The sequence below is a fragment of the Choloepus didactylus genome, chromosome 7, assembly GCF_015220235.1.
Source record: "Choloepus didactylus isolate mChoDid1 chromosome 7, mChoDid1.pri, whole genome shotgun sequence".
Classification (NCBI taxonomy): domain Eukaryota; kingdom Metazoa; phylum Chordata; class Mammalia; order Pilosa; family Megalonychidae; genus Choloepus; species Choloepus didactylus.
This window is the reverse complement of record NC_051313.1, coordinates 124,777,122-124,800,972: the sequence shown is the minus strand read 5'-3', so window position 1 is coordinate 124,800,972 and position 23,851 is coordinate 124,777,122. Positions and strand designations below refer to the sequence as shown.

The 23,851-nt window shown below is 41.2% G+C and overlaps 2 protein-coding genes across 2 annotated transcripts in view; one reads left to right on the top strand and one right to left on the bottom strand.

The window, feature by feature from the left end:
• The first annotated feature begins 790 nt into the window (after positions 1 to 790).
• Positions 791 to 23,851, top strand: part of LOC119540783 — a 71,702-nt gene continuing 48,641 nt past the window's right edge. The window contains exons 1-9 of the mRNA XM_037844728.1: positions 791 to 1,508; positions 3,977 to 4,446; positions 5,603 to 5,750; positions 10,826 to 10,914; positions 13,661 to 13,787; positions 14,366 to 14,462; positions 18,998 to 20,554; positions 23,012 to 23,175; positions 23,522 to 23,644. Coding sequence (XP_037700656.1) covers positions 4,051 to 4,446; positions 5,603 to 5,750; positions 10,826 to 10,914; positions 13,661 to 13,787; positions 14,366 to 14,462; positions 18,998 to 20,554; positions 23,012 to 23,175; positions 23,522 to 23,644 — 2,701 coding nt within the window. The 5' untranslated portion in view covers positions 791 to 1,508; positions 3,977 to 4,050. The remainder of the gene's footprint in view (positions 1,509 to 3,976; positions 4,447 to 5,602; positions 5,751 to 10,825; positions 10,915 to 13,660; positions 13,788 to 14,365; positions 14,463 to 18,997; positions 20,555 to 23,011; positions 23,176 to 23,521; positions 23,645 to 23,851) is intronic.
• Positions 12,440 to 23,851, bottom strand: part of ZSCAN31 (zinc finger and SCAN domain containing 31) — a 30,731-nt gene continuing 19,319 nt past the window's right edge. Inside the window, exon 5 of the transcript XR_005218140.1 lies at positions 12,440 to 12,847. The gene's annotated coding sequence lies outside the window, so the exon portion shown is untranslated. The remainder of the gene's footprint in view (positions 12,848 to 23,851) is intronic.

The following is a 23,851-nucleotide window of genomic DNA, read 5'->3' as shown; positions in this document are numbered from 1 at the left end:
TATCTTACATGGTATGACTGTGTGATTGTGAAAATCTTGTGGCTCATACTCCCTTTATCCAGTGTATGGGCGGATGAGTAGAAAAATGGGGACAAAAATTAATGGAAAAATAAGGTGGGATGCTTCTGGTGTTCTTTTTCACTTTTATTTTTATTCCTATTTTTATTTTTTTTGGAGTAATGAAAATGTTCAAAAATTGATTGTGGTGATGAAGCACAACTATATGATGGTACTGTGAACAACTGTACACTATGGATGATTGTATGCTATGTGAATATATCTCAATAAAACTGAATAAAAACTGTACATAACAAAAAATTGTACTTTTAAAATTATCACTGTTATGTACATATGTTAAATTTCACAATAAGAAAATGTATTTTAAAAAAATGAGGGTGGTGTCCTTTGCTCATCAGCCAGTTACTGCCCTAATTCTAACACTGCTGTAATGATTCAGTAATCATAATCATCCCTAAAATCCTAATTTCTCAGTTACATATGCCACTGAAGTTTTTACTGTTCATATCTATCTGTATATTTAAATTGTAAAAATTAATTTGTGCCACTTGCTGTATTGCAATTGTTTATTTACAGATGTCTCCCTCACCTGTCTTCAGAGCCCCCCCAAAAGGGACTTAGTTTTGTCTTTACCGTCTTGTGGATTTTTTATTGAAATTATTTACATAAATGAAGACAGCTGCTTGGGTAGACTGGGTGGACCTAGGCTGCGGAGGCGTAGAGAGGGTGGGGCAGGAGGTGGGCTGCGGAAATCCCGGGCTCTCTGCGTGGACCTGCACCCGGTTCACCCGGTCCCCGCCGCGGGCCACGCGCTCCTCTGCACCTGGACTGCGAGTCATTCACACTCTAGTGTGAAGGAGTTCCCGGCACCTTTCGGAGGGACAGCGGGCTCTGGAAGGATTGGGCGGGAGGAAGCGCGGCTGCCCTGGGCTCAGAGGACCGACCCTGGCGCCTCCCCTGGCTTGTGCGGCCGCGGCGCCCCATCGAATCAGCGAGACGAGCGGCCGCGCTCCTAGAGAGGCGCGGAACCGGCCGGACGCTGTGACTCGGCCTCCGGCGCTGGGGTCGGCGCTGGAAGGCCGGAGGGTTGGCGGGGCGAGCGGGGATCCCTGCGGGAATGTCCCGACGGTGAGAGAAGAAGCTCCCGAGACCCCCAGCCCCGGCTGCGGGAAGCGCCGGAGAGACCGTCCGCCCCGCGAGGCCCCGCGGCCCGGGCTCAAGGGAGGCCCGCGGAGGCCGGCCTTCGGGTCCCAGGTGTGGCGCCCCTGACCGCCGTGGGAGCCTTTCGCGAGGTCGGCCAGGTCGTGTGCACTTTCCCTGAACTTTGTCCATTAACCAGCAATTAGACGAGTATGCGTGCCAAGCGCTGTGCTAGATGCTGGGGTGCAATCTCAATAAGATACATTCCGGGCCCTCAGTGTCTTGGCTCCTGGCATCTCATGTACGCCTAGGTGCTCTTCATCAAGAAGTCCATCAGAGTTGAATAGCAGGTAAGTGCCGGACTTGTGGAGGCCTGGCAGAAATAAGCCTCTGTCCTCAAGGAGCTCAATCTTGCCTAACCGCAGAGGGAAGAAGAGGGGGTGGCCGTTATCTGTAACATGAGATGGAACAAGAGCGAGAAAGAAGTGCGCCAGGATTGAGCTCAGTTTTCAGGGGAATACCCCCCTCCACCTTTGTGCCTTAGAGGACTAAACAGTTTTCCCTCTCTGCACATTAGGGATGGGAGTGGCCAGGGAAGGTTTTACAGAGAACGTGGCTTTGTGCCGGCTCTTGGGAATTGACCCTATCAGAAGGGCGTTCCTGGCCATTAAGTACAAGGTGGGTGGAGAAAAACTTTGGTCAGTCAGCTCGGCAGTAGCATGAGGAGTTTGGGAAGACCGTGACTTCTTGAAAGTAGGACTAATTCTACTTTGTAATGTTTCTAATTCTAGGGTTAGCTTTATGCCTGGAAAAATAGGTGCTCAGTAAATGTTTATTGAGTGACAAATTAGCAAAACCCACAAAAGTTCAGATCTTGGGGTGCCTAAAATGACATTCTAAAGAGTTTCAATGTAGTTCTATGTGGAGCAATTGAAACTTTTTTTTTTTTTTTTAGGTGATGTTGAGTATGGTCAGAATTATGCTTTAGGAATATTAATCCAGTAATAGTAGATTGAGGGTAGGGCAGGAAAACTACACAGAAAATTATTGTAACAGTGGATGTAATAGTAATAAGGGAATAAAAAGGTGGGAATGGCTCCAAGAGACATTTTTGAGGAAGAGTTGACTGGACACAGAATGATTAAATGTAAGGGCTGGTTTCAAGCCTCAGTGCATGGAAGATGGTGGTGACAGTAGTAGAAATGGAGAAATATAGAGCAAGTGCAGCTTTGAGGGGACTCTAATTTCAGTTTGGGATGTGTTGAAATAGTGGAGCAAGAGAGGCCTGCAGCTGCAGGTGTCCTACTGGCATTCCAAGATGTAGATCTGTAGTGTGAAAGGCCAGTTGGAGCCTAAGATGTGAGTATTCTTGGAATAGAGATGTATTGAAACTGTGATTGATGAGATCACAAAAGGAGAAAGTGGGAAGAAAGAAAAAAAGAATTTGAAGCATGCCTGCTGCATCAATTATCTATTGTTATATTAAGAAAACAACAACAATAAAGAAAAACCCAAAACATAACCACTTAGATAACATCAGCTTATTCTCATGATTATTCGAGTTGACTTGGCAGTTCCCTGCTGGTCTCACATGAGGTCACTCATGGTTTCATTCAGCTGGTGGATGAGCTGGGACTAGGCCCAGCTGGGCTTGGTTCTGAACATCCACCTAACCTCTGTCTGCATGGAGGCTTGAGCTTCTTCACTGCATGGTAATCTCATGACAGAATGCCAAGTACTCCAAGGCCAGTTCTCCTTACAATGTCACTTCTGCCATATTCTGATGATTAAAGCAAGTCACAGGCACCGATTTAAGGAAAGGGAAAATAGACCTCACTTCTTGATGAGAGTAGTAGTAAAATCTCATAAAAGGTGTTTGGGGTTGGGAGATATTTTCCGTCATCTTTGGAAGCAGTCTGCCACCTTACATTTAAGATGGAATGTTCAGTGAGAGATTGTTGTAGTTTGCTAATGCTGCAGAATGCAAAACACCAGAGATGGATTGGCTTTTATAAAAAGGGGGTTTATTTGGCTATACAGTTACAGTCTTAAGGCCATAAAGTGTCCAAGGTAACAGATCAGTAATCGGGTACCTTCACTGGAGGATGGCCTATGGCGTCCGGAAAACCTCTGTTAGCTGGGAAGGCACGTGGCTGGTGTCTGCTCCAAAGTTCTGGTTTCAAAATGGCTTTCTCCCGGGACATTCCTCTCTAGCAAGCTTGCTCCTCTTCAAAACGTCACTCACAGCTGCACTCTGTTACTTCTCTCTGAGTCAGCTCATTTACATGGTTCCACTGATCAAGGCCCACCCTGAATGGGTGTGGCCATGCCTCCATGGGAATATCTCATCAGAGTCATCACCCACGGCTGGGTGGGGCACATTCCAAGCAAATCTAATCAGCACCAAAACGTCTGCCCTACAAGACTACATCAAAGATAATGGCGTTTGGGGGACACAATACATTCAAACTGGCACAGAGATACACAGAACTTGATGGCTTAAAACAGAGAAAAGGACCTTGAGAATGTGGTCTCTGTCCATGAAGGCAGCCATCTGGCTCCTCCATGGTTAAAGTTATCCTCCTTTCCCAGCTAAAGTGTAAGCTGCTCAAGCGCTCTTGTGAATCCTTCTTCCATCATATTCCACATCTCTCACCTCTGGACTAGACCCCATTAAGGTTCAAGATATATTTCTGATTAATTTCACTGATAATGTAGGCTTTATAGATCAGCTTTCAAGCATGATCTATAGTGGAACAAAATTATTATTAGTATGTTACATAAAATTTTGAAGCTCTTGTAATCTTTCTGTCTTCAGATAAACATTTGGAAAAACATTTCTGAAGCATAGACCACAGCTACGTGAACCTTTTCTTAGTGTCTAAGTTCAACATGTGTGAAGCTTTGTCAGGCCCTGCTCCTAAAGATGAAGATGGCTATGTGAAGGTGGAAGAGGAAGATCCCTCATGGGAGCAAGCATGTGGCTTACAGGAGAGCAGCTCTCACATTCAAGAGCTTTGTCGCCTGCGTTTCCGGCAGTTCTGCTACCAGGAGGTCTCCGGGCCCCGTGAGGCTCTGGTCCAACTCCAAGAACTTTGCCATCAGTGGCTGAGGCCAGAGACCAATACCAAGGAGCAGATTTTGGAGCTGCTGGTTCTGGAGCAGTTCCTGACCATCCTGCCCAAGGAGCTTCGGGCCTGTGTGCAGACCTATCATCTGAAGAGTGGGGAGGAGGCAGTGACTGTGTTGGAGAATCTAGAGACGGAACTTGGAGATACAGGACAGCAGGTGGGACGAGATGATGTGTGGTGGAGTGGGAGAGAACATGGGGAACATTTATCTTTTAACTTTTTATTTTGAAATAACGTATAGTTTACAGAAACATTGGAAGAATAGTATGGAGAACTCCTGTATACCCTCCACCCAGATTCACTAGTTAATGTTTGTTTCTTGATACCCCCCTCCTTGCATGCACTCTCTCTATATATACATGTGTACACATACACATTTAGTTTTTCCTGTACTATTTGAGTTAGTTGCAGACATCATGCCCCTTTACCTCTAAACACTTCAGTGTGGACTTCCAAAGAACAGGACATTCTCTTGTATAATCGGAATGCAGTTATCAAGTTTAGGGAACTTAAGACTGTTATGATACTGTCATCTAAATTATAATCCTTATTCAACTGTTACTATATTATCCCAATAATGTTGATTATGGTAATCCCTCAGCCCCCCACCCCCACCCCAATTTCAGGATATAATTCAGCATCATAGGTTGCATTTAGCTGCCATGTCTCTTTAGTCTCCTTTAATCTGAAACATTTCCTCAGTCTTTGTCACTCATGACATTGCTATTTTTGAAGGGTATAGGCCAGTTATTCTGTTGAATACCCCTCAGTTTTGGTTTGTCTTATATTTTCTCATGTTTAGATCCAAGTTGTAGAGTTTGGCTAGAATACCACGAAAGTGGTGGTGTGTCCTCCTCGGTGCTTTACCTCAGAAGGCACATGATGATGATTTTCCCCATTACTGATGATGTTAAGGTGGCATCTGTCAGATTTCTCTCCACTATAAAGTTACAATTTTCCCACTTGAAATTAATAAGTAATCTGTGGGAGATACTTTGAGACAGTGTACATATCCCATTCCTCATCAAACTGATTTTTTTGTTTGTTTCGTTTTCTCTGGTCAAGGCTTCTTCATCTGTCTTGTATTTCTTGTTTGCCCCTGTGTCCCCAGCACCTAAAACAGGGCCTGGCTCTTAGTAGGTGTTTAGTCATTATATGCTGAATGAATGACTATCTTGCTACTCTGTCTTCCTCTCTATTTTTCTAAAGGGTTAAGTGGGGGCATGTCTTATGTTTTCTTGGGCATGTTCCTAACTGCTGTTAGGTCCAGTTCCCACCAAGATTCCTTTTCAAGGTGAGTCTTTTGTCCCCAGGCCTCAGTCTACATTCAAGAACAGGACATGGGTCTAGTGGTGACAGAATGTCAAGGAGCCTCTTTGGAGTGTCAGAGCCTTCAGCTCCTGCCTGGGGGATCCATCCTGAAATGTGAACCTCCAGAGCTCCAGCCCCAAGAAGTGAATGGTGAGTGCCAGAGGGTGAGTTTAGTTGGGACATTGAAACAAGGCTACCAACAATGCATGATCTTCTTAGTGTAATCTGTGTCCTCAAGTCTTGAGGTTATGGCCTAACCTTGATCTTGTATCTAAGCAAGCTTTTAAAAACATGGAATTGTAAAATGTTGGAGTCCCTAAAATAATCTTGTCCAACACCCTCAATTAATAGTTACAGAAACTATAATCTGGAGAATTTAAGAGACTTAACCAGGCTCAACAGAGGCAGAGCCTCTTAAAATTTAAGCTCCTGACCCTCTGACCAAAACTGTCTCCTCTACCACATCTCTGTATTCTATTTTTCTAATTCTATACCTGTGAATATTTTAAATATTTACTTGGTAGTTTTCTACAAACTTATCCTTTCCCCTTGGTAAGATTTTATTCAATATCTTCCTGGCCTTTAATATTTCCATCATTTTAAACACATCTTTAGACTTAGGCTGCCCAGGTCTCAGGATTGTCCTTCATCAGAAAGATGAAAGGGCAGGATGGCCTGAGAGTGCTGTGAACTGGGGTCCTGGAAAGAGCCACTTTCCAGCATGTATTATCACCCTTGTTCCTGGCCTCCTGCAGCAGAGAGAAGTGTTACCTTCCCAAGCTCTAGGAAGGAGGAGGGAAGGGGTCCAGAAAGAGAATCTTGAACCACAAGCTCTGCTGTCTGTCAACTGTGTGAATTGGGGATAGTTATTTAATATCTCATTCAGTTAGTCAGTCACCTAGTAGCTAGCTTTGTGACTTCTGTGTACTTTGCACTCAGCTCCGGTCCCTCTGAATTTGGATAAATGAGAATGATAATTTAAACTTTTAGGATTGTTGGGAAGATTGGAAATAATCTTTAATTATTGGTGCAGTGCTTGGCACTGTGCAGTCATCATTGCTGTTTTAACTATTACAGGTTCCTTTGGGGTCAGCAGCTCCCAGCATGGCAGATTCTCATAGATTCTTCTAGTTCATGGCTAACATCTTTTTTCTTTCTTTCTTTATTTTTTTCATCTTTATTTCCTTTGCTCTCTGTTCATCTTCCTTTCTTCTGCTTTCTTATTTCCCCTTTGCCTCTACCCTCCACTTCTTTTCTTCCATCTCTGTGTTCTCTACTGTATCTTTCTTTTCTCATCAGCTTTTATCTCCCCTCTCATTTTTATTTTTCCTAAATTAGGGAACTTGTGGATTTACAGAAGAATCATACATAAAGCACAAGGTTTGCACATACAGGCATACCCTACAGCTATTGCAGGTTTGGTTGCAGACCACTGCAATAAAGCAAATATCACAATAAAGCAAGCCACATGAATTTTTTTTTCCAGTGCATTTAAAAGTTATGTTTACACTATACTGTAGTCTATTAAGTGTGCAATAGCATTATGTCTAAGAAAGCAATGTACATATCTTAATTAAAATGTGACACAGAGACACAAAGTGAGCACATGCTGTAGGAAAAGTGACACTAATAGATTTGCTCGACGCAGGGTTACTACAAACCTTCAGTTTGCTAAAAATGCAATAACTGAAGCATGATAAAATGAGGTATGCCTATACCAACCTATTATTAATACCTTTGTTACAATTGGTGAAAGCACATTTTTATTGTTGTACTATTAATATAGCCCAAGGTATAATGTAGAATTCACTATTTGTATTGTGCAGTTTCATGGATTTTTAAAAATTTTTTTTTCTAGTAACATATATACAACATAAAATTTTCCCTTTTAACCGAATTCAAGTATATAATTCAGTGCTGTATATCATGTTCACAATATTGTGCTAACATTACCACCATCCATTATAAAAACTTTTCCATTGTCCCATATAGAAACTCTGTACTTTTTAAGCCTTAACTCCCTATTCCCTACCCCCACCCCATCCCCTAATAACCTGTATTTTAGATTCTGACTCTATGAATTTGCTTATTCTATTTCATATTAGATAATGCAATATTTGTCCTTTTGCATCTGGCTTATTTCACTCCACATAATGTCTTCAAGGTTCATCCATGTTGTCACATATATTCATTCCTTTTTACACCTGAATAATATTCCATTAGGTGTATGGACCATATTTTATTTATCCATTAGTCAGTTGATAGATACTTGGGTTGCTTCCATCTTTTGGAAATTGTGAATAATTCCACTGCAAATGTCTGTCTGAGTTCCTGTTTCAATTCTTTGGGTTATATCCCTAGCAGTGGGGTTGCCAGGTCATATGGGAATTCTGTACTTTCTGAGCAACTGCCAAGTTGTCTTGCACAGCTGCTGCACAATTTTACATTTCCATCAGCACTGAATGAGTGTTCCTGTTTCTCTACATCCTCTCCAAACTTGTAATTTTCTTTTTTTTTTTAATAGTAGCCATTCTACTGGGTGTGAAACGGTATCTCATTCTGGTTTTGATTTGCATTTCCTTAATGGCTAATGATGTTGAGCATCTTTTCATGTGCTTTTTGGCTATTTATATTTTTCATTGGAGAAATGTCTATTCAAGTCTTTTGCCCATTTTTAAATTGGGTTGTTTCTTTTTGTTGTTGAGTAGAAGGATTTCTTTATTTATTCTGGATATTAAACCCTTATCAGATATGTGGTTTCCAAATATTTTCTCCCATTGTGTAGGTTGTTGTTTTACTTTCACTATAAAGTCCAATGAGGCACAAAAGTTTTTAATTTAGATGAGGTTCCATTTACCTATTTTTTCTTTTGTTGCTTGTGCTTTGGATGTAAAGTCTAAGAAACTGTTGCTTAATGCAAGGTTAAAGATGCTTCTCTACATTTTCTTTTGGAGTTTTTTAGTTCGGGCTCTTATATTTAGGTCTCTGCTCCATTTTGAGTTGATTTTTGTGTAAGGTTTGAGTTGGGGTCCACCTTCATTCTTTTGCATGTAAATACCAAGTTTTTCTGGCACCATATGTTAAAGAGACAGTTCTTTCCCTTTTGTTAAAATAAGTTGTTCATAAATGTGACGAGTGATTTCTGAACTCTCAGTTGGATTCCATTTGTCTATATGTCTGTCCTTGTGCCCATACCATGCTCTTTTGATTACCATGGCTTTGTAATAAGTTTTAAGATTGGGAAGTGTGAGTACTCCAATTTCATCCTTCTTTTTCAAGATAGCTTTGGCTATTCGGGGCTCCTTTCCCTTCCATATAAATTTGATTGGCTTTTCCATTCTGCAAAGAAGATTGTTGGAATTTTGATTGGGATTGCATTGATCCTGTAAATTGCTTTGGGTAGAATTGACAGCCTAACAGTATTTTATCTTCTAAGCCATGAACATTGAATGTCCTTCCTTTTTTTTTTTTTTTTTTAGATCTTTGATTACTTTTAGCAATGTTTTATAGTTTTCTGTGTACAGGACCTTTACATCCTTGGTTAGCTTTATCCCTAGATATTTGATTCTTTTAGTTGCTATTGTAAATGGATTTTTTCCTTGATTTCTTCTTCTGATTGTTTATTGCTAATGTATAGAAACATTACTGATTTTTGAGTGTTGATCTTGTACCTCACCACTTTACGGACTCCATTTATTAGCTCTAGAAGCTCTGTTATGGATTTCTCAGGAATTTTTGTATGTAGGATCATATCAACTGAAAATAGGGAAAATTTTACTTCTTCCTTTCCAGTTTGGATGACTTTTATTAATTTTTCTTACCTAATTGCTCTGGCAAGAACTTCCAGTACAATGTTGAATTATAGTGGTGATTCTTGTATTATTCCTTATCTTATTCCTGATCCTTGATTTATTCTTGACATCCTTGTCTTATTCTTGATCTTAGAAGGAAAGCTTTTAGTCTTTCCCCCTTGAGTATGGTGTAAGCTCTGGGTTTATCATAATATGCCCTTTATCATGTTGAGGAACTTTCCCTCTATTCCTATTTTTCTAAGTGTTTTTATCAAGAAGGGGTGCTGGATTTTGTCAAATGCCTTTTCTGCATTAATTGAGATGATCATGTGTTTTTTTCCCTTCATTCTGTTAATGTGCTGTATTACATTAATTGATTGTCTTAGGTGAACCACCCTTGCATACACAGGATAAAACCCAATTTGATCTTGGTGTATAATTCTTTTAATGTGATGTTGGAATCAGTTTGTTAGTGTTTTGTTGAGGATTTTTGCATCTATATTCATAAGAGATATTGGTTTGTAATTTTCTTTTCTCATGGTATCTTTATGTAGCTTTGGTTTCGGGTGTAGCTTTGGATGAGTTTGATCTGGATTGGTGTTAATTCTTCTTGGAATGTTTAATAAAATTTCTCTGTGAAGCCATCTGGTGCTGGATTTTTCTTTGATGGAAGTCTTTGGTGACTGCTTAATCTCTTTACTAGTTTTTAGTTTGTTGAAAGAAATCTTCTATTTCTTCTTCAGTCAGTGTAGGTAGTTGTGTGTTTTTAAGACTTTGTCCAATTCATCTAGGTTATTCTCAATCTTTGTCCCACACTCTGGATCTTGGGGAACTTGATTTTTATATCCCTTTCTGGCACCAGCAAGTTACGTCAGAGGCCAGACCCACTGCTGCCTGTCTTGAGAGTGGGGGATGGGTGACTGTAACTGTGCAGAGAAAGCAATTTATTGGTATTTGCTAGGCTCTCCCCCTCCCCCGCCCCCTCTTCCCTAGATGCTCTATAGTGTCCTACTGGACTCTGGAGTTTCAAAATAATTACTTCACTCAAGTCCTGCCTGTTTAATTGTTCTGGTGGAGGGATTGATTCTTGGAGCTTCCTACTCCTTCATCTTCCCACAGCTCACTCTCTCCCCTCTTTTTATTTATGGTTTTAGATTTTTCTTTATATGTGTAAAAGTGTGTCACGGTAAAGCACCCCAAGCATTCATAACCCCCAATCATCTGTTCTGTCAGAATTCTTGACAGAAAGAAAACAGTTGTGATGCCCTGTCTCAGACAGTAAGATCTGGGAGTATAACAGAACCTCATCTTTTCTACATCTTAGTTCTTGAATGTTGAGCAAACATAAGAAGGGTTGGGGGCCGGGTCTCCCACAAAGGGTACTCCTAAAGGCCATCATGTCTCACGCTGGTCTCTTGCCTCCTCCCTCCACAGAAGCCATTCCTCAGAGAACAGCCCTTCTCCAGGAGGAAAACCCCAGAGACAAGGCCGCAGTGCCTGAGTTTAACTCAGCTGGGCCCCAGGTGAGCAGGGTCCGAGATGTGTGGAGCCTCAGCAGCAGCCCTCCTTTTCCCTGACTGTCTATATTCCTTGCCCTTCTTTTGACTCACACTCCTCATCATCCCTAGAGCCTTTCAGGCCCCACCTTCACCTTGTCACAGAATATTACAGACTCTGTGTGCATCATCCAAGGGGTTTGTATTGATTACATGCTACTGCCTCTTTCCATGCCTTTCTCTAAGGGGCATATGTAAATCTCAAGGTATGAGAGTGAGTGGCAGAGCCAGGCCCTTAGTTTCAGAAAATGTCACCACTCATTTGATGTTCAGTTATGATGTTTTGGGGCCTCTGCTTTCTTTCCCCAGCCTGAGAACCCAGACCCTTTCTTATACTCCTTTATATTCTCAGTGTTCAGCACATGCCTAGTTAATATTTGGTGGTGTTAATGATGAAATTCTATATATCCAAGACAAAACTTTGCATCTTCACCAAATGAAGTCTTTTTCTTTATTCTCCCAGAAATTCATTTTCATAATTATTTAGTTTTAAAAATGTTTTCTCTTGTATCTAGCCCTTTTTCATACTGATGTTTAATCAATTTTCTAAAGATTCTATGAATATTCTAAAGATATGCATAGAATCTTCTTTTGGCTCAGTCCTATTCTGTAGCTTTTGATTGGTCCTTAATTCCATCAAACTCATTACCCCTTGTTTTTAACAAATACTTTACTTTTCTTAAAAGAAATGTATAGAAAATAAAACCTACCTATACATATTTTTAAAATCTACATAATTACCTTAACTATAATATAATGGAGAAACAAAAGAAAAGTTACTTATTTTTTAAAAAGTAGTATCTATTTCAAAATGTAAATGCCTGGACATGACTAAGGAGTCCAGCTCCTGGCCAGAAACATGTGTGATCTTTCAGGTCCAACCATAGGCAGTTACAAAGGCTTCAGCTGAGGCCTCCGGGAAAAGCTGCCCTCCCCATGCAGACAGGGTGCACACCAGCACACAACAGTCTCTGAAGGAGTCGTAGTCAAGGACTCAGGCCCCCTGCCTGGTCAGGCTCTTAGGCATAGCTGCATCTTAGGCATATCTGCATTCCTAACTGGAGGCCTGACCTGGGCACTCTCCTGAGACCTCCTTAACTGGGAGGAGGGGGAGACCTTGAAGATATCTTCTCCACTCTGACTCAGAACTCAGTACTCTTCTACTCTTAGCCTCCTCCTCGCCCCCAGCCCCTAGCCCCTGGCTCCATAAAACAGGAGTCTTTTGTTTAGGGCTCCTACAGCAGTGAGATGGCCCCCCCGTGCTGATCCATCTGACCCTTGCCGGGTGGCCAGGTGGTGCTGTTCATAGGGGAAAGCAGTGGGGGAGCTGGCACTTTTCTTTCGGTTAATCTTTCCCCGTATGTGAGTAAAGGCTTCACTGTTACTTCCTTTTCAGGTTGATTGTTTTAATTTTTGACACGTGGCAGCTCAGCTCAGCTCAGCTATTGACATGATTACACCAGAAGAAATAAGAAAGTAGTTACATGGTTGCACTAATGTATAATCACTGAGTTTGGATTAAAGAGAAGTAAGAAAATCAGAAGTGCAGGAAAATGAAAGAGCAGAGGTACAAATGGACAGTAGAATGAAAACTAGTATTGAGTCAGATAATAAGCAACCAAAGAGGAAAATAACCTTAAATTGAAGTAGGGCTAAGATGTCAAGGCAAATTATTCTTTAAAATGGGGATTTTCTCCCCATTCTATTCTTTAAAATGAAGTGGGCATTTTAGTGTCGAAATAATTGTCTCCCTACAGTTGGGATAGGGTAGTGATGAGGAAAAAAACAAAACAAAAAAACATGTCTTCTGTCTTGTAAGTCCACTGCTTGTTGAAGGAGGCATTCAGACTGTAAAAGACTGGGGACTGTAACCTTCAGGCAATGGGAAGGAGAGAGCACACTGGAAAATGAAACAAGAAATAAAGAGGTTAACAAAAAATCACATGGTAGACTTTTTGGGGAGTGTGCCAGAGAAAGAAAGAAAACCACAGGCAACCCACAAAATAAATAAACACAGTGTATAATTTTTCCAACCTAGATATCTTATCACTGTGCTAGATTTGATATATTTTTAAACAACATTTATTACTGAAATTCATTGATATCTCTGCATTTACATTAGGTTCCTAGTCTGTTAAAAGGGGTCTCAAAATTCCTTCACGGTGTATTTGCAGTTGGTTTAATTGCATTTGCAGTAATTGCAATATTGCAGTGAAATGCTCTTCAACCAAATGCCCAGTAGAAAATTTTATAGAACAGTGAGTAGAATGATCTGAATGAGTACATTAATCAATACTTTTGAGACAATGTCTTTATTCCCTGTAAGTTTTTTTCTCCATCAGATTCTCTTAAATTACCGGGTTGATCAGTATCATCCTTTAAAAATGTTTCAGGACACTTACTTAAGTGCAACCAATTTATTGTAGGTTTAGTCTAACAGGACACTTGAAATTTGTGCAGGATATGGGACAGTTCTTTGTAGTGGGGGATCTTCCCACTCATTGCAGGATGTCTAGCATCTCTGGCCTCACCCCCTAAATGTCATTGGCAGGAGATAGTGTTGGCCATCATGGTTACAACCAAAAAGGCCTTCACGACTCTACAGAAAGCCCCTGAGGACTTGGTACCACTGGTCTACAGTGTGGTATTCAACACCCTTCATGCCTCATCCTTATCACAGTAAAAACTAAGAGGTCATTTATTGTCTTTTCAGACATTGGTGAAGACTGAGAAAGAAGCAGCCAAGTCCCTTGCCCCAGAGGAGTGGCCACATCTTGGTCTGGCTCCGAGGGACCTCTATGGGAACTCAGCTCAGGAGGTCACAAACCTTGGTCTTAGGAGTAAGGACAAACTTCTGGCCAATCCTTTGTTGGCACTTACCTCCCATCACTAGCCCTGCTGTAGCCCTGTGAGCCACATTACTGTAGACTTCCGTGCTATCTTCCCTTTGTCTGGCTTCTGGCTCCAGACTTCTCTCAGCCCCTGTCACTTTGCATCATTCCCAATCACATTATCTTTTTCTGTTGCTAATCATCAACAGAGGATTGTTGATTCTTGTTATCTTTTCTGATTATCCCTCCATATTCCCTGATTCCCTCAATGATTCCTCCTTTTCTTCTCTTCACTCTGTGAGAATGCTGCTATCCATGTATAATTTTCTCTAAATGTGCTGCACCCTATTGGACCCTCTTCCCGCTGAGCCCTGGTACCACAGTTGATCTCTTTTATTATCTTCCCATATTGTGGTGCATTTTGTAGGTTTGCAAAGACTACACTCTGGGACACCTGTTGATTTTGTGTTTTTGTTTGTTTGTATATATTTTTTCTAATTTGCAACATCCTATTCCCTACCCTGGAAGTTGTTTTTTTCTAAATTCAGGGAGTAGATGACATTTAAATCCTTGATGTATTATTTCAGCTGAAGAAGTTATGACTAAAGGTGGATTGTTTAATGCAAAACAAGAAACTTCCAAAGAAATGGTACCAACTGGGGAGGTGTCGAGAATACTCAGCAGGTGAGTGTGCATGGTCCTGAGAAGAATGAATCCTGCAGATATAAGAAGTTGGAGTGGAATCAGAGAAACCAGTTGGCCAAAAGCCTGCTTCCCTGGGATAATATAGGAAGAGTGCCACTCTCACCTTTGTGGTTATAGGAGGCCCCATGCCAAAAGTACGACCTGTCAATAAATTATATAAAAACTTTCACTTGGGGCACAGACCTTTGTTTTTTAGAAACCTATTCTGACCCAGTCCATCTGACCTGATCACTTTTCCCTGGGATCCCTTATGTTTCTATTGAGCTGTATATAGAAAAGGCAGAAAGCAAGAGAATTTAGACCAGAGTGAGGGCTGCAGGTGAGGCTGCTATGACAGTTAAGAAAACAAAATCATCAGAACTGAAAGGGGACATAGGGAGGACAAGTAGGGTGTTTTCAATCTTTATAGGAGAGATACCTGAACAAGGAAAAGGTCAAAAGGAAAGTAGCTGATGAAGAAGAAGAAATTTAAAGATAGTAGTAGGTGCTTAATAAGTATTGGTTGTGGCAATGAATTAATGCATAACATAGATACTTCTGAAGCAGAAAGGGGGAACCAGATCTGAAGGAAAGAATTGGCTCCTGGTGAGGGCGTTAATTCCTCAGAGCTGAGAGAAGGAGAAAAGAAACAAGTTGGGATAATTAGGCTGAAGAGCAGGGCAAGAGGGGATTCTCCTTATTGGCATTAGTTTGTGTTAGGGAAACAGAGAGCTAAATCTCAACTAAAATAGAAATATCTTGAAGCTTAAACAAAGAAGTGAAATTTTTCATAAACCTAGTGAGGCCTGAGTCAAGTTTAGCTAAAGAAAGAGAACATTTAGTGACTTAGTGCAGAGTAATAACTGGAGAATAGGGATCTGTTATTAAGCCTGTCAGATGCATTCAGCATCAGGTAAGTGAAATCATGACTTATAGTGCCTCAAGAATGGAGACATGTTATTTTTTTCATATAACAAGAATTCTGAAGGCAGCCTTTTTAGGTTTGGTGCAGCAGCTCAGCCATTTCAAAGATCAAGCCATCCACCCCACCTTGCCTTCCACACACACACATTTCCTTACCTCACTCTTCATTGCCCACTCCCATTCTCTTCCCCCACCAGGTTGGGTTTAATGTGTAGCCATTATTAATATGTAGTTAGGTAAAATATACTCTTTTGTGTGCATGTGTTTTAAATTTTTAAAAATAGTATGAAAATATACTGTTCTGTTGTAGTTTTTCACTCAGCATAATGTTTTAAGAGCTATCCATGTTTCTATGTATGCATTTATTCCTTTGTTTATAACTGTTCCATAATACTCTGTGGTATATATCCACCATGTTTTGCCTCCGTGTCCCCACTGATGATCACTCAGATTGCCTCCACCTCTCCACCAACATGAACAGTACTACAGTAAACATCCTCAAACATGCCCTCTGTGTGAGAATTTCTTTGGGATAAATACTCAAGAACAGAACTGCTGAGTCATAGGACGTCCTTACACTAAATTTAATTCAGTACTGCTAAATTGACTTCTGCCCATCTACACTCCCAACACAGTAGAGGAGAGTTCATTTATCTCCACATCCCCTTCAACATCTGGCATGATTCAGTTTTCTTATTTAGGGATCTAGGTTTTTGGTCTCTTCTTGTTTTACCATCCTCCAGTTGTTGCTTTATTGACTCGGGACCCACAAGATAGCTGCTACAGCTCCAGAGACTATATCTTAGTTTAAAGCAGAAATAAGGGAGAAGGACATCTTTAGCCTTATCTGTCCCCTTTATCAAGAAAGTGAAAGCCTTCTGAGAAGCCCCCAGTAGCTTTCCCTTTATTTCTATTTAGCTGAATCCGAGTCACATGAGTAGTTCTAGCTACAAGGGAGGCTGGAGAATTGAGTATTTAGCAAAGGGTATTATTATGACTGTCTTAGACCAATCATAATTCATCATCTACACCTGGACACATTGCTTCCCAAACAGAACCACGTTTCTGGTTAGAGGAAGAAGAGAGCAGGGGATATTGGTGGGATGGTGTTCCAGTTTGCTAATCCCACCAGAGTGCAAAATACCAGAAATGGATTGGTTTTTATAAAGGGGGTTTATTTGGTTACAAAATTATAGTCTTAAGGCCAAAATAGTGTCCAAGCTAAGGCATCAACAATAGGGTACCTTCGCTGAAGGAAGCCCAATGGCATCGGAAAACCTGTTAGCTGGGAAGGCACATGGCTGGCATCTGCTAGCTCCCAGGTTGCATTTCAAAAATGGTGTTTTCCAAAATGTCAGCATCAGCTTTCAACAGCCGTCTTCAAAATGTCTCTGTAACCTGCAGCAAGCCTCTGGGCCCGCGTGGCTCTTTTTAAAGTACTCCAATAAATCAGTCAAGACCCACCATGAATGGGTGGGCCACACCTGCATGGGAATAATCTAATCAAAGGTTTTATCCATAGTTGGATGGGTCACATCTCCATGGAAACACTCAATCAGTAGGTTCCAACTTAATCAACACTAATACATCTGCCCCCACAAGATTGCAATAAAGAATGTGGTGTTTTGAGGGACATAATACATTCAAACCAGCACAGATGGTAACAAAATATGCTACAGTAATAAATATTATTAGAGCTCTAAAACTTTCTTTGATAGCATGTCACAGGCTAAGATGAATGAGAAAGTGGTATTGATCAAGAATTGGGTTTGGAGAACCAAATGATGAACTGATAAAAGAGGAGCAGCCAAGAGATACTTCTTTTGAAAAAAACAGTATTTTCCAGGCACACCTTTAGAAGCTTCTAACTTTCATTTTATATTATTCTTCCCTTGTCCTCATCCAATAAGGATTTTGTCATTCATATTTAGGGTAATATTTAATACAGATTCCTTACCTTCAATAAGTCATGTGGAGAAAGGTAGGATAGATGAGGAAATAGAACTAAAATGCAGCCCTGGCGGCTGTGGGAGAGCATGTGCGAGAGGCACCCTAGAATATGCAAAGCCTAGAGAGGATAGGAGAAGAAGTAGGGAAGAGTAGAGTCACTGGAGCCAAGGAAGGGGGCAATTTCAAAGAGTGTGTTTTTGCTTGAAGAACTCTGGGTCCTTGGAATAGGAAGAGAGGTCTTATTTGCTGACATAAGGATTGGATGGAATATTTGAGGAGAGTAATGAAGACTTGAAATACTTGCCATGGGGAACTGGAGAGAAAACAGACAGGAAGTGAGAAGCATTTCTGGGTAGCTGTCAACTAGCTGAAGTTGAGACCAGCATCTTTAGCAGTTCCAGTTGACATAGTTGTGTATGATTTCTCTGGAAGTGCTCACTCCTGGATGAGAACAGAGAATACCACCATTGGGGTTGATCCAATGTTGAAGTTTTACTGATCAGATGCTACAGAAGGACACTGGGGAAGGGTAGTTGATGAACCTGGTAAGAGAGGGCCTAAGGTGATGGATCATGGGGTCTGGACTGAGTAGGAAAGGAAGTAAAAGCAGAAAAGACTGGAGGGGTCATAGTGAGATGGAAGAACAGGCATCACTGAAAGTAGTGGAGACACTAGAGTGAAAAGAAATTGGGGGTAGAGAGTGAGTTATTGGTGTTTAAATTTCAGCACTAGAAAGATTGAATGTAATGACAGTATTCAAGGAGTGTCCCTGAAGTTAAGATGTCATAGAAGTGTAAGATAGCCATGTTGAATGGAGCATACACGTGGACACCGAAGACATCCAGGATGATAAATGCTTTAATTAAATAAATAAATGAATATATGTAGTGTAAATTATATTAAAACATACTCTTTTTCAATGCTTCCTTCCCCTTGTGTCTTCCCAAAACTACATTACTTTACTGATAGGACACTAGTAAATTGAACTTCTAGAATTAAAAAAAGTTGTTTTTTCTTTTTTTCTGTAAAATATTTTTCATCTCAGAAAATTTAGGTTACTTCCTTGGGAACCCCTTAAAAATCAGTTCAAGCACCATATCCACCAGAAGAATATAGGACTAGAAGAGGCTAAATCCTGTCTTCAGAATTCTGTGAGGGGGTCCAGTAAATAACAACACTTTTCCAATAACCAAGTGACAGAGACACAACATCAAACAATTGGTGCTGAAAAACCTCAGCTTTATCGCTGACAGAAGCTAGAGAGGGTGGAGTCAGAAGCAGAGCTTAAAGGCACAGCTAAATGGGCTTGCACCAGCAGAGCTGGAGTGCGTTAGACCTCCCCTGGCACAAGACTACCTGTTACAATTCAGGTAAAAAATGGGCAGAGAATGTGTGCATCCTGCTCCCAAAGAGGACAGAGGGAGGGGCTGAATTAAGGATGCCCAGCTCTCTCCCAGATTCAACAATTAGATATATCATGAGGAGTGAGGTGATAGATGAGGAAGGAAGCCAGAAATGTTAAGTCTAGACAAAGTCCTTCCTAAAGGAACATAAGGAGTAAAAGTAATCCCCCCAAAAGAAGGCTTACTCTATGGAGGGTTTATCATGTATGATAGAAGAAGAAAGGATTTTTATTGCATGTTTTCTTTTATCTTTCCCAGAGATTGCGCACCCCAAATGCCTTGCAGGGCTTCTGTCCCTCCTGAAAGGGCAGTTGTACATTTGAACGCTTTGAAGGATCCTCACCCTAGTGACTTGTGGGCCCGGATGCACATCTTATCCTTGGAATATGCTGCAGGAGATATAACCCGCAAAGGGAGAAAAAGAGACAAAGCTCGAGTGAGTGAACTGCTCCAAGGCCTCACATTTTCTGGTGACTCAGATGTGGAGGAAGATAATGAGCCTGAGACCCAGACAGCACAAAAGAAGCTTAAGGTGTCAAGTGTCCCAGAGAAGAATTGGACCAGAAGAGACATTAAACCCAACTTTCCAAACTGGTTAGCACTGGATTCTGGACTTTTGAATCTCAAGAGTGAAAAGCTGAACCCAGTAGAGTTCTTTGAATTATTTTTTGATGATGAAACATTCAACTTGATTGTCAATGAAACCAATAATTATGCTTCTCACAAAAATGTCAACTTGGAAGTCACAGTTCAGGAAATGAAGTGCGTGTTTGGTGTCTTGCTTTTCAGTGGATTTGTGAGGCACCCCAGAAGGGGAATGTACTGGGAAATCTCTGATGCTAATCAGAATCTGATTAGAGATGCAATTAGAAGGGACAGATTTGAATTGATTTTCTCATATCTACATTTTGCAGATAACAGCTGCCTAGATCAAAAAGATAAGTTTACAAAATTGAGGCCTCTCATAAAGAAAATAAATAAAAATTTCCTCTTATATGCACCCCTGGAAGAATATTATTGCTTTGATAAGTCAATGTGTGAATGCTTTGATAGTAACCAATTCCTAAATGGAAAGCCTATTAGAATTGGCTATAAAATTTGGTGTGGTACAACCACACAGGGTTATCTGGTTTGGTTTGAGCCTTATCAAGAAGAATCAAATATGAAGGCAGATAAGAATCTTGATCTTGGTTTAGGTGGAAATCTAGTGATGAACTTTGCTGATGTTCTTTTAGAGAGAGGTCAGTATCCCTATCACCTGTGTTTTGATAGCTTCTTTACAAGTGTCAGATTGGTGTCAGCCTTGAAGAAGAAGGGGTTGAAGGCAACCGGAGCAATTCATGAGAACAGGTCTGAAAAATGTCCCCTTATGCCTATAGAACAGATGAAAAAAATGAAGAAGGGGCATTTTGACTTCCAAGTGGAAGAAAATGATGAGATAATTCTGTGTCGTTGGCATGGTGATGGCATTGTCAGTCTGTGCTCCAATGCTGTAGGCATAGAACCTGTAAATGAAATAAGCCACTATTTTGCCAACAGTGAGGAACTCCTCCCAATAAGTCAGCCATCCATAGTGAAATTGTATGATGAATACAGAGGAGGTATAGCTAAAATGGATCAAATCATTTCCAAATACAGAGTGAGAATAAGAAGCAAAAAATGGTACTCACTTTTGGTGAACTACATGATTGATGTAGCCATGAACAATGCATGGCAGCTACACAGAGCCTGTAACCCAGGTGCCTCTCTAGACCTCTTGGATTTTCGAAGATGTGTTGCACATTTCTACTTGGAGCATAATGCTAATCTGTCAGATTAAGGCAGGTAAAGTGGACACAATGTAGACATTAACAAGACACACACAAAAAATCACTATACATCAGATTGTACTCTTCCAAAACAAACCTGATGTATGCAATGAAATAACTATTAAAAAAAAAAAAAGTGTATAGAGTTTCAATGAGTATTGTAACAAGTAATATTAAAAATTATTACTGTAAGAATGTTGAACTCCAGTGGTACCTTTTTTCTATGTCTAATTTTGCTGTCAGACATGGGGAATAATTTCTTTGTTGTATTGATTATTTTGTGTATTTTAAAAATGAATTCCTGCCTCTTTTTTTTTTTAATTTTTTAATTGTCTCTGGAGAATGCCATTTTAAAAATGCAGACAGAGTAATATAACCACAGAGTAGTGCTGAATCCATAGTCTGAAATCAAGACTAGAGTCCATGATGTAAGGGTGATCTAAAGAGAGTTAACCTGAAGGTCTGGAGATCAACCATCATGAAGATTAGGAGACCAGCAGGAGCTCGGTACTTGGCAGCCATGGGAAAGGGGCTTAATGAAGAGAATTTGGCATTTAAAAAGAACATAAGAATGCTGTAGGGTAAGGCCTGGGCTGTGACCAGGAATGTGAGTGGTTGTATAACCTTGGGCAAGTCACTTAACATGTTGTTCCAACCCAGCTGTTGAAGGGCTTGGGTTGGCACAACCCCAAGACCAAAGAACATGCTAGACACAGAGTCAGACATGAGTTTTTTTATTAGGACTTACAAACAGGAGAAGACTTTTCCCAGTGGCAGCCATTCGGGAAGTTGGAGCTCCACAAAGGTGAGAGTGCAAGAGGCAGTTTATAAGGGTTTAGGATAAAGACGTTCCATAAGGTATGAGAACAGAGTTTTAGCAGGGTCTTATGACACAGGGGTTTGGAGATTTGTTATCAACAATGATCAGGGGAGGGGAGTTTCAATGCTTTACAAGATAAGTGATTTATGATACCATCTGTACATTTGTTCCTCTGTGAGGAGGTCTGTTGACCTTTAACTTCTGTCCCTGTCATGGAGGCTGCCACATACTGTAAGGCCTCATTCCCTGTTAGGGAGGGAGAGCCCAGACCCTGGTCTCCACACACATGTGCCTTAGTTTCCCCTTCTTTAAAATGGTGTTGATAATGTAAATGTTTACATCAGTGTTTGAGGAGAAAATGAATTAATACTTTAAGCAATTAGAACAATGCCAGCCACATGGTAAACGTGATAGAAGTGTCATCTATTATATTTATTCCTGTGATGGTCCCTGGAGACCCGGTGCTGTGTACCCCAGTTACTCAGGTGCTTTAGCCCTGAGCCAGATGCACTGCATCCACCCTCACTTGCCCTGAGATGCACCTTGGGTGGGGCCGAGCTCAGACTGACTTTTCCAAGGCTGGAACCTCACAAACTGAGCAAATGCAGCACCGAGGTTCCACGCCCCATTCTGCCATGTGCAGCCACCCCTGCTGCCTCTTAGGTGGCTCAAAGGCAGCTTCATATCATTGACCTTGATTTAGGCCCCTCCAGGGCAAGGAGACAGCTGTGAGTCTGTTCCCCATCCTCTCTCTCCCAATTTCTACCCCCTCCCTCACCCCAAAATGAACTTTACAGGCTCACCTGGATTGCCTTACCTCCTGATATCTCCTCCCACCTACCTACTTTCTTGTTTTTCCACAACTGTAGGGAGATGATGAAGTAACTTGCTCATAGTCACATAGTTAGAAAGCGGCAATCAACAGTTATGCTGTGCTACAAAGTAGCAAACTTGATGGTCTCCCATTCTCTCTCCCTCCCTCTTTTCCAGTCCTTGTTCCAGAGCCTCACAACCCAGCCTCTCTCATTCAACCTTTAACACCACCTGACCTTCTAGAATTCTATCCACTTCTTCTCCTGTGTGTCAACAGGTTATCTCCCTATTAGGGACTGAATCATGTCCCCCACAAAAGACAAGGTTCAAGCCTCAATCTGCATTCCTGTGGGTGTGAACTCATTATAATAGGGCCTTTGAAGATGTCATTAGTTAAGATGTCAACTGATTAGTGAATAGGAGCTTCAAAGAGCCCCCTTAGATTAAGTCAAATTGAATCAGGGTGGGCCTTAAAAGAGGAAATTTGGAAGTCAGTCAGAGAAAGCTACAGGAAGAAGCTAGAAGTCAGAAGCAGGCAGGACGGAGAGAGAGAGAACACCATGTGCTGGAGGACTACCATCAACAGAAAGCTACTGACTCCAGGAGAAAGCTTGGCCTTGCCAACATCTTGATTTGGGACTTCTAGCCTTCAAAACCAGGAGGTGATAAATGCTTATTGGTTACACCAACCTATTGCACGGTATTTGTCAGAGCAGCTCTGGCAGACTGAGACACCGCCCCCTCCCTCCACCCATAGTGCTTTCAGGACATAGCCACTTATTCTAAATATTTACACACCTATTTATGTGATATCACGTTTTCTACATGAAGAAGAAAAGAAAAATTTTCCCTGTGGAGTGGGAAAACAAGGTTTCCAGGCACTCAGTACGAAAGAGCACTGGACTGGATGGAAGTCAGTCGGTCTCGAAAGCAGACGTTTGCCACCACGCAGGCATGTGACTTTGAGCAGATCACTTCATGTTACCAAGCTTCAGGTATCTCAACTATGAGAATGGTAAATACTCACACATTCCTCTTCTGAGATGATTGTGAAGATCATTTGACAAACAATCTATTTTTTACTCTTAGGGACTTTGCACTGGCTATCCCCTTTTCCTAGAACACTCTTCTCCCAGATAGCACCGGGCTGACTCCCACCCCCTCTAAATCTTCACTCAAATGTTTCTTTTTCAATCAGACTCCCCTTACCACCCTATATTATGAAACTTTGCTCCCCTTTTACCCTGTTCCATTTTTTCTATTTTTCCAAAGTACTTTGCCACCTTCTAACATTCTATATAATTTACTTAAAAGCTTATTGTTTCTTATTTTCTCTTCCAGTAGAAGGTGAACTCTGCAAAGGTGGGACCCCCAGCTGTTCTGCCCACTGGTGTTTCCTGAGCCCCTGTAACAGTTCCTGCTGGTCCAGAGCAGGTGATCAGCAGATGCTTGCTGAACAACCGAGTACTTCACTATCTGAACTTTCCTTCTTCTTTAGGTCTCTTTTGGTACTCTTCTGATCACTGGCACTGAAAATATTTCTTGTCACTGTCAGTGAGGCTAAATGCAAGGAAGTGGTGGCATTAACTACTATAACACTTTGGACCAGATTGGTGAAATGGAATCTGAAAAAAATGAAACATTCCCAAAATCTCCCTTTAAATTTATTTA